This window comes from Rhinolophus sinicus, chromosome 16 (assembly GCF_057876585.1).
Source record: "Rhinolophus sinicus isolate RSI-liver-muscle chromosome 16, RSI-T2T, whole genome shotgun sequence".
In the NCBI taxonomy this organism is placed as follows: domain Eukaryota; kingdom Metazoa; phylum Chordata; class Mammalia; order Chiroptera; family Rhinolophidae; genus Rhinolophus; species Rhinolophus sinicus.
In genome coordinates this window covers 21,934,388-21,948,426 of record NC_142516.1, presented here as the reverse complement: position 1 = coordinate 21,948,426, position 14,039 = coordinate 21,934,388, and the positions used below count along the sequence as shown (strand labels likewise).

Here is a 14,039-nt window from a genome sequence, read left to right as displayed (position 1 = left end):
AGCTGCTGTTCACAATCTTAGCTGTAGAGGGCACAGCTCACTGCCTCATGTGGGAGTCGAACTGGCGACCTTCTCATTAGGAGCACGGTGCTCCAACCACCTGAGCCACCGGGCCGGCCCATTTACAGCCTTTTCAGTGCTGGGCACTTCATTAAAACAAGTCCATTATGGGTATGAGTCAAAAAGTAGATTTCTCCAAAGCAGGACATATTTTCATTTTCTTTTTCTTTCCCTATTATTTTGTGAAAATTTCCAGACACACAGAAAAGTTGAATTATACATTGAACATACCTAGATTCTAAAGCTAACATTGTGCTACATTAGGGAAAACCTTAAATTACAATTCTGGATATATATATATCTGTACTCTGAGAATCAAAAGTAGCATTTCCTATTAGCTTATGTACAGTAATGAACATCTGGTTCTGGTGTTACAGGCATGGAAGAAATTTTTAACCTTACCTAAGAATCAGCCACGAACTATTGTCAAAATGAACTGAGCTTTTTCTAGGCTCACCAAAAAGAGAAAACATTCTCATTTCTTCCAAAGAAAATAACTAAAAGGCAAAGTTCAGTTAAGCACCATAAAGAAAAATAAATGGCCTAGACACTGACAAAACATTACGTTAAAAGAAGCAATATTTGGAGAAAAAGGAAGAACTTACAACTGTGCACGTCATATGATGCTCAGTGCTCAGTGTAACAACTGTACATGGTACTGTTTCAGAAATTCTAATCTGTTCTGCTAACTCTCTGGCAGAAGATTCACAGGCAGTGAAAACAGTCTCTATGGACACGGTAGTGATAGGAAGCTCAACCCAGTTATAACTGGAAGCACATGACCTTGTAAGATACGAGAAAATCACAGCATGGAAAAGCTTCGAATTCAAAGAATATGTTTAGCTTTTAATTCTGAGTTAGTTCAAGGTGAAGTCATTTAAGTGATTAAATTTGACCAAATATTGGTAGCACTAATAGCCATGTTGTTTATCCTTAAAAGCTCTCCACCAGGAACGTAAAGCAATTTAAAAACATTTTACTTATCTTCACATTTTTGAGGTAGAAGCCACGAAACATATTCCCAATTAACTGAGGCACAAAGCAATTATGTGACTTGTCTAAGATTCCAATAGGAATTAGACCTGTAATCAGGAATGAAACCCAATTTTCTGACTACCATAAGTACCAGAAATATGCTCTCAAACTACACGAAATAAAAGAACAATAATTCTTACAAGATGATGCTCTACTGGTTAAAGCATAAAGTTTTGCTAATGATTAAAACTGTATCAAAATAGAATAGAATTGCTTCATGGCTGCTGAAGTCTGCTATACAGCACAGCTCTCAACGCTAAGGTACGTCATCATCTTACTCTTCCCAGTTCTCACAGCCAGGCCTCGAGGAGTGAGGAGTGAAAAGAAAATGGTCTTCTCTGTGGAGCTCTCCAGCTAGGATCAGAGTCACCCTAGAAGGCTCAGTTTCCACTGGGTTCTTCTGTTGATCTTTGGTGGTATAAAAAGCTCAGCATCTAAAAAAAAGGAAAGGAAAACGGTGACAAACACACTCTTTCTTACTGGTGGGAGCTGAGGCGGTAACTCTAATCTAAAACTAGGCTCCTGGGCTCTGCAACTACAAGATGACCACCGGAACCAGAGTTAATGTTTTTGTTACTTTGCAACCTCCAGTCAGAGCAAACAGTCTGGAGGCCCTGCCCTGAGAAGAGAAATCCCACTGCAACCTCTGGCACAGGGGAAGAGTAGAAGAAAAAGTGTCTACTGACTGATTCAAAGTGGGAGCATGTTCCATATTTTACATGGGTGGTGATGGTGGTTACAAAGCCATGTACATTTATTAAATCTCACTAAACTATACACCTAAAATTTGGACACTTCACTATATATATCAATTGTAAAGAAATATGGTAGCATGTATTCAGTAAGTAAAGTTAATGGACAGAAAATATAACAAAAAAATTCTACAAACACATTGATCAATAAAAATGTCCCTACTTCAAAAAACGTAAATGGGGGGGAGGGTTGGGGGCCTTCTTTTAGTTACATTTGTGGAGTCTCTTGAGTAAGAATCATATACAGGAAGCAGAGATAAGAGAAAAAAAATATATATATAAAGATGTTTTATCTTAGCATTATTCATAATAAACTTCCAACAGTACATCTGTACATGAGCCATACAGACACCAAAACTTATTTTCAAGAATATTGAACAATATGAGAAAAATGCTCAAGAAAAAATGTTTTTAAAAATATAATTTTCACATTATACATAAACACACGTATACACATGACTAGAAATCATCAAATTTTAATTTTCTTCGATGTACTTTTCTGTACAATCTAGATTTTCTCTATTAATCCTATCAGCTTTATAATTTCACATACAATTACTATTCTCTACTCCCCCAACAAAAAACGATATAGTCAAAACACCACAGGAGGTCTTGCTAATTTAGGACTATTGATACCGTGTTTCCCCGAAAATAAGACCTAGCCGGACCATCAGCTCTAATGGGTCTTTTGGAGCAAAAATTAATATAAGACCTGGTCTTACGTAAGACCGGGTCTTATATTATAGTAGAACAAGACCGCATCTTATATTGATTTTTGCTCCAAAAGACGTATAAGAGCTGATTGTCCGGCTAGGTCTTATTTTCGGGGAAACATGGTAGAATTGAGGGAAAATTATAGTCAATATCCAATCTCACCTTATACTACTGACCTTCTCAACCCGTACAGATTTTTCTTCTGCTTAGTACTGTTAATCATTTAGAGGGAAAAAAATACTAACCAAGAACAGGAACTGAAGTCTTCTGTTGTTGATAAGAGGCCATGATACTGTTTGCAGTAGAATTGGGACCTAGAACCTAAGTGGAAAGCAGACTGTATCAGCAAAGGTTACCTTACACTTCCGACCTCAATACCAAAGACCAGAGCTCCGCCAACACTCGGCAGCCCACCGTTTCCATCGGTATGGTATCAGTCCCAGTAGTTCTCTTTTTCAGGTGATTTTAACTAGCCAGTTCCTCCAGTCTCAACTCAGACCTCTAAATCTCCTTTCTATCAGAAGACCGCAGTAATGATGGAGGTAAAAAAGAGAAAATCTACAATGATATGTGCCTGATCCTTTCCAAATAAGTAAGCCATACCCTAAGGGGAGGGAGAATAGTACCAGAGGCTATAGAATACAGAGCATCAAGTTGTACTCAAAGATTTGTGGGATTTTTATATTAAAATACACATGTACACATCATGGCATAGAATAAAAACTCTGCACACATGTTCAAGGTAAAACAAGAGACTTCACAGGACGTCCACCCCTGTACACGCCTCAGTGTGCACAGGCCAGGCCCTCTGTGTTGCTTTCACTCAGCCCTGCAGAGTGAAGTGCATGCAGTCTGCTGGTGACACACTCTGAGCAGCAATGTCAGGGGCTCAAAGCACGTCCAGGTCACTCACGGTATCCTGCACATAGGCCATTACCATGCTCTACCAACCAAAACAAAAACACAATTGTCCTGGTCATTTTCCCGCAAAGACTCATAAGGTGGTGACTTAGAAGTTAATATGATCTTTGAGATTATAATGCTAAGCGAAATAAGTAAGACAGAAAAAGCAGAGAACCATATGATTTCACTGATATGTGGTATATAAACCAAAAACAACAGAAGAACAAGACAAACAAATGAGAAACAAAAACTCATAGACACAGACAATAGTTTAGTGGTTACCAGAGGGTAAGGGGGGTGGAGAGGGTGGGAGATGAGGGTAAGGGGGACCAAATATATGGTGATGGAAGGAGAACGGACTCTGGGTGGTGAACACACAATGGGATTTATAGAGGATGTAACACAGAATTGTACACCTGAAATCTATGTAATTTTACTAACAATTGTCACCCCAATAAATTAAAAAAAAAAAGTTAATATGATCTGAATAAAAGAGGGTACAGGAGGGCATGGGGAAGCATTATAAACTGTTTGCTTCAAAACAACTAAGTTTTGAGAGTGATCACATTTTTTCTAGGAAATACCTACTAAATTCAAGTATTTGTGGGGGTATTGATTCTTAGTTGCTTTTATGTGTATGGCTTGTAAGATGCTTTTACATCTATCCTCTTATCTAACCTTCAAAACATTCCAGTGAAGTGCACGGGGGAAGCACTATCCCCATTAATAAGGAAGCTGACGCCCAGTAAACTTGTGTTTCTAACCAGTGAGCTGATGACCGACGCTCTCTCAGCTCCACACCCACCCTTCTGCACACTGGTCCTGATGCTGGCGTTGGGAGCCCGAACACACACTCCTCCTTCCCAGCTGGCTGCGTTATGTTCTGCCAAGAGCAGACACCGGAGGGAGACTGCAGGGCTAGACAAGAACGAATCTGCTCCTTCATTCGCTTCCTTTTACGCCACAGTAGCTCTTCACCTCGGCGGCAGCTGTTTATTCCAGTTTCCATTTATTTCTGCACACTTACTACTGGCCTCATGAAGGCCCCTCAGAAATACCAGCACCAGTTGGCTGGCACCCCCTTCTCAGAGGCTCAGCAGGGCGCCACCTACAAGCTTCTAAGTCCTAATAATCCCAAACTCTTCCTTTTGTTCCCTCAGCCTTAGAAGCAGCGCCCCCATTATTATCTCAGTGTCCCCTGCTGTGCTCCTTTGGCCTTTCAGTCCTCCCAGGTTTGTTTAACCAATGCCATGTATTAAATTCTCTCTGATAAAACAGCAGCTGTGGGTTTTGTTTTCCTTAACAGACCCTGACTGATACACCCACCTTTCTGAATCCAAATCAAAACTCTTAATAGACCTGAATCGTGCGAGACTGAGCAGAGGTGTAAAGAGTAAATAGATAGGACATTATAATTCTTAATAGGACACAAACAGCCTTAAACATAATTAGAAAAGCTCGTTGTAACAACACAGAAGTGACAAGTCAAATGGAAAAGCAATTGTCTGGGGTTCCTTTAAAGAACTCTGATCCAGCCCAGAAGTCTGAACAGGGAGGTGAGAGGCCAATTCTGGTTCTAGGTTCCCTCACCCCGACCCCAATCTCACTGAAGGACGACGGGGGCAACTATCTGATTTTTCCATCTTCTTCATTACATCTGTTTCATGCAGAAAGGAACAATAAAAGCACACTTAACCTAGGCCAAGGTGTACTGGTCAGTGTACAGTCAAATATAAAATCATACTGACAGCTTAAACATGAACCTAAGAATAGGAAAGTCTTTTGCTTTGACTTATAAGAGATTGTGTGAGTGTAATAACTTGTGAGATGATGAAAAAAATGTACATTGTGTCTTTGAGGAAAACTTACAGGTGTAGCTGAATTCTGCTGGTGGGTAAGAGTCCAAATTTCTGGAAGGGACCTTTCCATGAGCTGCAGAGTATCTTCAAAGGCCTTCTGTAATTCCCTTCCTTGCTCATCAAACTCAAAGAGAAAGAGCACCTTTAAAATATGGTGTATTTCATCTAGAGGAAAACAAATGTGACAGAGTGTTAAGTTGTGTTCCCAGTTCCATCACTAGAATCGTAACATAGTTTCTTTCCCCAGCAAAACACATTTAATATCACACTACAGTTGCCATCGCCCACATTTTCTTCTTCCTTCCCAAATGCTGGAGTAAATCAACATACTGGTATCTACTACAAAAGGAAAAAGAAACACAGGAAAGCCCAAGCAGGAAGCAGTGTCTCTCTCCACAATCCTTTATCTTGGCTTCAGTGCTAGGCTCTCACAGCTCAGGTATGTGGATGCCAATGGAAGAAGGCGTCTAGGTTACCAAGTGAGAAGGTGTGTTTCAGGAATGTGCCCTGAAATGATGCTTCCAGCTAACAGTTTTCATCTATCTTCAAGCTGGGAAAATTGTATCTTAATTATCTACAGAACTCTGTCTGTCTGTGCTGTCCACTGTTCTGTGGACAAGAATCGTCTATCAGTATTGAGCACATACCTTTCAACTTTTCAGTGCCCTGTACCAGTTCACTCAATGCCTCCAAAAGGGCCAGGTTCTCCAGGGGATGCCCTTCTTTGAGGCTGTGCTTCTTCCGCTCAGCTTTGCGGCGATTCTTAGATGATCGCCTGTTAGAAATTAGAGAGATGTTTAAAAAGAGATTTTTCTGTGCTGAACATACTGAAAATTACAGAATTGTACACCTGAAATCTATGTAACTTTACTAACAACTATCACCCCAATAAACTTTAATTGAAAAAAACAAAACAAAAATGAATGTATCTGTTGGCCATCAACTTTCTGAGAAACCAGAGCATTGACAGACGGCATCTGTATTTGAGGGAAACGGTGACGAGGTGTTAAAGTGATACAAAAAATAAAATTGTGAGAAGCAAGTCTTATAGGCAGAAAGCAATAAGGAAAACTCTAAAAAGTGATGTCTGGCCTTGCCATTTTAATTAAAATACAGAGCAAAATGAGGTTACATCTGCTAATAAGAGCTACAAGAATGAATAGAACGACATCTAACTTGAATTTTGTAATGAAAAACAAATTCAAAGGCAACAAAATAAAATTTAAATAAGATACAGACACACCAGATTGGAATATGACTAAAAAGCATATATATAAATGAATCCCATATTCTTTACTGCCTCGGAGGTCCTTAATATGACATTTGTTTTATTTGGGACTCTCTCACCCCACCTCTTAAGTGTTAACACGTTGCATACGGCGGGGTTTAAATCCTTCGTGAAGATTCTCGTGATCTGTACACAACGTGTTAAAAGCCCAGTTCTAGCTGTCTTTCTTACAGTTTCTAATTGCCCCCCACATCCCCACAGATCTGCATTCTGAATTCCTAAAGCGCAATCCAGTTTAAATATATAATCTTGCATTGTTCTGTCTCCCAAGTAAGGCTATAGCTCTTGTAACTTACGTCTCCTTAAAAGATTTTGGTAACATCCACTACAACTGAGCATAAGATATTTAATAAATACTTGACAAATTGCTACAGAGTAAAAGTGTGATAACTTATATTTACCTAATCCAATCCTGATTTTGAATTGAAACATGAAGTCTTTTTCCTTTATAATCTTTTTATTTTTTCAGTGCCTGTTATAGTCACTTAATATTCGTTAAATGAATGATATCAGATGTTTTATAAATGGAGTACCCAGTGTAAGGTCCGCGTGGGCACTGGGTAAACACACAGGCCATGAAACTGTAGCAGAAAACATTTCAACACCAAGGCTAATCTCTTAGATATGCTGGCAAAGTCCTTGCACAACTTCCATATGGCCTCGAAGACCCCTCTGGCTCCTGCCTCCCTGTCCTGGTGGAAAACTGACCTATTTCCTTGTACTTTCTCCATTTACCCCGGGCATGGTCAGTGTGCTGCATTAACACGATACATACGCTGAGATCCTGGAGTTACTATGGGAATATCTGCCACTCATGTCACTGCCACTCATGACACTGCTAGTTTCAGAGAAGAGGTCTGACTCTTGACCGTGGGGCACCTCATCATCTAGAAAAGAAGAACCAGATACAAAATAAAAACTCCCAGCTAGAGTGGGTTTACCTTCAGTGGGGTAAGTAGATTCTAGTTAACCAGGGCATACCTAAGGATGGGTGAAAATTATTACAAAGTTGACCTCAAAATGAAACGAGATCATATTAAATACAGTTATTACTGCACACCAGTACCAAACCTCTTTTGTCTTTTCTTTCTTTTTTTGTTTTTTTGAAGCAAAGCAACTTTTGGATACAGGGAGACTCATTTTATAAAACATAGAAGTCAGTCATTCTGGTTGGCTGGGAGGAAGTTTGGCAGAACTCTTCCCATTAGGGCTTGGTCCTGCTCCCAAGCCCTCCCGATACACAGACATATACACAGCCTCTAAGGGCTTTACCAAGGCCTGAGACATCCCCATGACACAGCACTCACACTGCAGGAGGCACGATGAACAGCTAAGACAAAGTGTGATGCTGCCATCCGTCCCGCCCCCAGCCCAGCATCGCCGGTCTTCACGCAACACTCACCCAGATGCACCTGCTGGGCCTGCTCCTTGAGCTCTCGAACCACCAATAAACGTTTCTTATGGCGACTGAATGTAGCTCTCTGAGAGTCGAGAAACGCCATATAATTTTTCTGAGCTGGGGGTGCAGATGGAAAACAATTTCAGCATAATGTTTAAGCAAGGAGAGAAAACTAGAGCAGGAAGAGTGAGGGAGCTGGAATTTAACAAATAGGTTACTAGGTTTTCCAAGCAAGATTTTTCCTAACGAGTATTAACCTACATCATTTTAGGAGAATAAACTAGAGATTGAGATTCCAGATCTTAGAATTTATCAACAACATCCTAGAATACTCTGTAACACTCAACTTACAAAATCACCTGAACAAAGATTCGATACCTAACTCAAAATAGGACTGACAAGTAAAAAGAGTACACTGGAAGCTGTTAATAAAAACAGGAGGCAAGTCACTGAAGTGCTCCCTAAATATAGGTATTAAACTTATGCAGATGAACTGTCAGCATTTTTCTAGGTTCTCAGTAGCAGAGAATTCCAAGTAAGAATTGGCTAATGGGCTATTGCAGGGCCAGGAAGGATGCTTTCAGTATCCAGTTAGAGGTACTTAAAGTGAACGATACAAAAAGAACTCTCCCATAGTTTTCATTAAGATACGGGAGTAAGACGCAGGCAGGGGAAGAATGTGACTACGTGTTAATATCAGAAAGGCCAGACATTACCTACAGGGGAGACTGTGCTAAAAAAAAGGCAGAGCTGAAAACCAACCCGCTCCTAAAGATTTCTAGAAGTCAAACTGACGTCCTGTTACACTTCACTTGTAAGGGGTCACAGTGAACACCAGCGTATTCTAGAACTGACACTACTCATCTGTTCTCTAAGAACCACCAACTTCATTTGCAAAGCTTCTTTTTTCACTTATTTTCTAAAATTTCAAACCTACCTAGAGGTTCCAATAGTTCAATGTACATATATAAACTCTTCACTTAGATTTACCAGTTAACGTTTTGCCGTATTTTTGGCTTCCTCTGTTTTTCTCTCTCTCTTTACTCTCTATCATTTTTGTGGGATTGAGATGTGATCCTTCCCCCCTTAATACTTCAGCATCTCTAAGAATAGCATGCTATCTAATAACAACTACAATATAATGATTAAAATGAGGAAATTCAGCATTGATACAATACTATTATCTAATATATAGTTCCTTTCAAGGTTACCAACTATTTCCAAATACAAACATTCTTAACCATATCTTATTGCAGGTTTTAAAAATTCAAATATTTTCTGTGCTACCATTTATCAGTGTACCGTATTTTAAAACCCTGGTCAGAATTAAATCTTACACCCAGCAGAGAATTTTGATTGACTCCATCTAACACATGAGCAAAGGATGTAATAACAGGGAACACTCTCCCATCTCTCCCCTTCCCATGTCTCTACTTCCAAATGAGGAATTTTATCTAAAACGTAGTCCTCACCTTCTAAAATGGAAGGCTTTACGTTGGTCTCTATAATATCCAGTCTGTTATATTTGTATACCTAAAAGGAAAAATACAAATACTGTAAGTTTAGGCAGGAAAACTTCAAGTCCCTGGAGAACTACGATACTTGGAAAGAAGTGGATCACTTTCAGAAGTGACAGGATATTTTTCAGAGGAGCAAACCTACAAGGTAGCCAATGGAAATTCAACTCATTTCAGCAGAAAACAGTAATATTGCACATTTAGAGGACCGACTAATTCCAAACATCAAGAATAAATTTTTTAAACAGTTTCAAAAACCCAGGTTATCCTTAGACTGGGAGCCTGAACTACTTCATTTCATTGGCCTCAGAAGACAAGGGACTCCAGCTGACTGACTCCCCTGCACTCTCGCTCTGCTTAGCACCTGACACTGGCAGGAGTTTTAAAGTTCTCTTACCAGTCTCAGAGCTTCTTCCCATTCGGCTCCTTCTAACAGCAAGAGCAAAGCTTCTTCATAATCCTGACAAAGGAACACCAAGGAAAATAACAGGTTAATGAAGAAGAATGTCAGGTGCCTCTACCTGCCTTTCCACCTATCCCCTGCGGTCCCTTTTCCTAGCATCCAGCCTGGCCTAGAGTATATGCTCAATAAATATTGATCCAAAAGACCAAGGAGAGATATAGACTCTGGATATAATAAAAAAATACATGGTAAGTGTCATCTCCTTATATCCCTGAGCATCAAAACCACCAGTGAGATCTGTTAAAAATGCCCACTTCCCCAACTTCACCACCAGGTTTGATTACCAGGTTTAGGTGAGCTTTTGAACTAACAAGTCTATACTTGAAAAAGTGGTAGACTAGAATAGTAATCTTCTAAACTTTTCTTTTGCTCTTTTAATGTTTATTTGTTTCTCCAACTTTTTATTTCGAAAAACTTCAAACCTACATAAAACTGAACAATGAATGCAATAAACTACCTGATAAGTCTTCAAAAGTTTTGGATGCTTATACCCTTACCAGTAAAAACTTTTGATCATATACCCCAATATATAATTACTTAATGCACTTATAAAGCACATAAAATAAAATACATTTTAGAAGATGAAATATGTAAGGCTGGGTTTCCTCAAGTAGTCACTGTCATAAAAAGGGGGCCGAGGGGTATACATTAGATTAAAAGAGATTTAAAAGACATATGATACAAAATACAATACACAGCCCTAGATTGATACGTGATTTGGCTTAATATACTGTAAACAGTTTTGGAACCATTGAAGGAACTTGAATTGTAAGTATTAGATAAATTAAAATGTGTTAACATGAAAAGATGAAGATCATAATCAAACGAAGCAAATTTACAAACAGCACAAACAATGTAACTTCATTTTGGGTAAAAATACATGTGTTGAGAAAGTTCGCTCTAGAAAGAAATATGAGGTGCTAATAATAGCAATTTGAGTGGTAGGAATAAGGTGTTTTTATTTTCTTGTGTTTGTTTTCAGCATGTTAAATACTATAATACATACATACTACTTTGAATAAGTTTTAACTTAAAAGATTAAATAAAAATAAAAATTTTTTTCCAAGACCCCAATGGATCATTTTGCATATACCATACTAACAGATCCAAACAGGGACACAATAGGATGTGTGTTGTTTGATCTACAAGTGTGTGTGTGTGTGTGTGTGTGTTGCACTGAGGTGAAAATCATATAACATACAAGTAATCATTTTAAAGTGTACAATTTGATATTATTTACAATGTTGTATAACCACAAAAATATTTTTATCACCTCATAAAAACACTCCATACCCATTAAGTAATCCCTCCCGATTTCTCATTTCCCTCATTCCTAGTAACTTCTAATCTGCTTTCTGTCTCTCTAGATTTGTCTAGTCCAGATATCACATGAAAGGAACCATACACTAGGTGACCTTTGTGTCTGGCTTCTTTCATTTAGCATATTTTCAAGATTCATCCGAGTTGCAGCTTGTGTCAGTTCTTTGTTCCTTTCCCCCCACCCTTAATTTATTTTTTAATTATTGCAAAATACATAGCACAAGATTTACTATTTTAACTATTTTTTAGTGTACAGTTCAGTGGCATTAAGTAAATTCACAATGTTGTGAAACCATCACCATCATCCATCTCTATAACTTTTTTTTGACTTGCAAAACTAAACGTTCTAGATCCAGTAAATAATAACTCCCCATGCCTCTGGCAACCACCACTCTACTTCCTGTCTCTATGAATCTGACTACCCTAGGTATTGCATATAAGTAGAACCATACAATATTTGCCCTTTTATATTTGGCTTATTTCATTTAGCATGTTTTCAAGACTCATCCAAGTTGTAGCATGTAACAGTTTTTTGTTCCTTTTAATGGCTGAATATTCCTCTGTGTGTATCTCACAATTTATCCATTCACCTGTCATTAATGGACATTTGCACCGTTTCCATCTTTTGGGTATTATAAATAATGCTGCTATAAACATTTGTATATAAGTTTCTTTGTGGACATATATTCCCACTTCTCTTCATATACACTTAGGAGTGAAACTGCTGGGTCATATGATTATGTTTTACTTTTTCAGGAACCACCAAACTCTTTTCCAAGGAATCCAAGGTACAAGGATTCCTATTTCTCCACATTCTTGCCAACACTTACTTTTCATTTTTTGATTATCTGTAACATATTCATACAATGGAATACTACTCAACAAAATAAAAAGGAATGAATTGATACATGCTATAATATGGATAAATTTCTAAAGCATTATATGACTTCCAATTTTTAGTTCAGCATATAAGGAACTTGGAAGTTGTTATTCCGTACTAACAAGTAAAATGCTGAACAAACTCAAAATCAACAACTCTTCTTAGACCATCAGAGAACTGAGGTCACAGGACAAACAGCAGTCCCCAAAATGGAGACACAGATAAGGGGATACAGAGAACTAGTTGGAACAAAAAGCTGTTACATACTACAACTTGGATGAGCCTTGAAAACATGCTAAGTGAAATAAGCCAGATATAAAAGGGCAAAGCAAATACCGCAAGGTTCTACTTATATGAGATACTTAGTCAGATTCATAGACACAGGAAGTAGTTGGTTGCCCGAGGCAGGGGGAGTTATTATTTACTGGATTTAGAGTTTCAGTTTTGCAAGATGAAAAACAGTTCTGGAGATGGATGGTGGTGATGGTGTCACAAACAGAAATCTCTACCAGAATTAGCAGTGGGGATAGGAAAAATCTAAATTGTAATGGACAAATAGTTGGAGGCTTTCTGTGGATCAGACTCACTCTGGGTAAGCTTAAAAGTTAAAAGCTCTGTGGGGGCCCGGACTTAGGAAGGCTCCTACACGTTTGTGAGTTTTTACCCCCAGGAGCCCTACCAGGTTCTCACAATGACTATCAGAGGAAAAATCTTGTTTCTAACAAGGGGAGGGGGAAAGTAGCCATTTTAAAATATATCCAGAACACGCTATTCTTAACTAGGCCTGCTCTCAAAGGAAACTATTTTGCCAGAGCCTAACCAAAGTGAGTTTTACTAAGCCTAACTTATGTAGAGGAAGGGAAACACCCACCCCCAGATCCCCCTAGCCTTACTGTCCCACATAAGGGGTGAAAAAGCAGAAGCACTGATGAAGCCCCCAGCCCAGGGGCACAGGCTCACTGAAGACTGAGACCCAATCACAGGACTATAGCAAGCTTCTCTTCCTCCAACTCTTAACCACATCACTAAAGGCCTAGTCACTGAAATTTACTCACACTCTATCACATCAGGCTGTGAACAAAGAACTCTAAGGTGTACAGAAAATACAAAACAGTTTGAAGAGCGAGAGCAAGCAGCAGAATCAGACTCAGATGTGGCAGGGATGTTGGAATTATAAGGCCGAGAATTTAAGTAAATACCATTAATATGCTAATGGCTCTAACGAAATAAGTAGACGAAATGCAAGGGTAATGTAAGCAGAAAGATAGAAATTTTAAAAAAGAATCAAAAATGTTAAAAATGAAAAGCGTTATGTGAGCGAAAGAAGCCAGACTAAAAAGACCACATGCCAGATGGTTCCATTTATATGAAATTCTAGAAAAAGCCAAACCGTAATGACAGAAAGCAGATCAGTGGTTGACAGGGGCTGGGGGTGGAGGGAGAAGGTGGGTTGCAAAAGGGGAGCTAGGGAACTTTCGGGAGTGACAGAAATGTATCATGCTTCTAATGGTTACACAACTGTAAACATTTGTCAAAACTCATCTAACTGTTGATTTAAAATTGATAAATTTTATTGTATGTAAAGTATACTCCAATTAAATACATATAATTATAAATACGTAAATCAAATATGTATGAATTAATCTTCATTTATAAAAAGATGGTGGCATCTTATCCATTTAATTAACCATCTTAGATGGTATATCTTTCTACTCCAACCTCTTTACTCTGTTGTTACATGCTAATGATTTGGCTCCATCCTGGAAACCCTACGAATGAGTGACATCCACAATGCCCTGTCCTCAACAGCCCTGCTCAGCTCCTAGACTCACGCCTATGGCTTCCTTTA

General features: G+C 38.7%; 1 protein-coding gene across 3 annotated transcripts in view; it reads right to left on the bottom strand.

Moving 5' to 3' along the window:
* Nucleotides 1-216: 216 nt before the first annotated feature.
* ELP1 (elongator acetyltransferase complex subunit 1) overlaps nt 217-14,039 on the bottom strand; it is a 54,942-nt gene continuing 41,119 nt past the window's right edge. For all 3 annotated transcript variants that reach the window (XM_019734212.3, XM_088793403.1, XM_088793402.1), the window contains 8 exons: nt 9,925-9,987; nt 9,483-9,543; nt 8,014-8,127; nt 7,387-7,498; nt 5,971-6,098; nt 5,334-5,488; nt 2,807-2,882; nt 217-1,529 (listed from right to left, as the gene is read on the bottom strand). In XM_019734212.3, the coding sequence (XP_019589771.3) occupies nt 1,462-1,529; nt 2,807-2,882; nt 5,334-5,488; nt 5,971-6,098; nt 7,387-7,498; nt 8,014-8,127; nt 9,483-9,543; nt 9,925-9,987 (777 nt within the window). In that variant the 3' untranslated portion in view covers nt 217-1,461. The remainder of the gene's footprint in view (nt 1,530-2,806; nt 2,883-5,333; nt 5,489-5,970; nt 6,099-7,386; nt 7,499-8,013; nt 8,128-9,482; nt 9,544-9,924; nt 9,988-14,039) is intronic.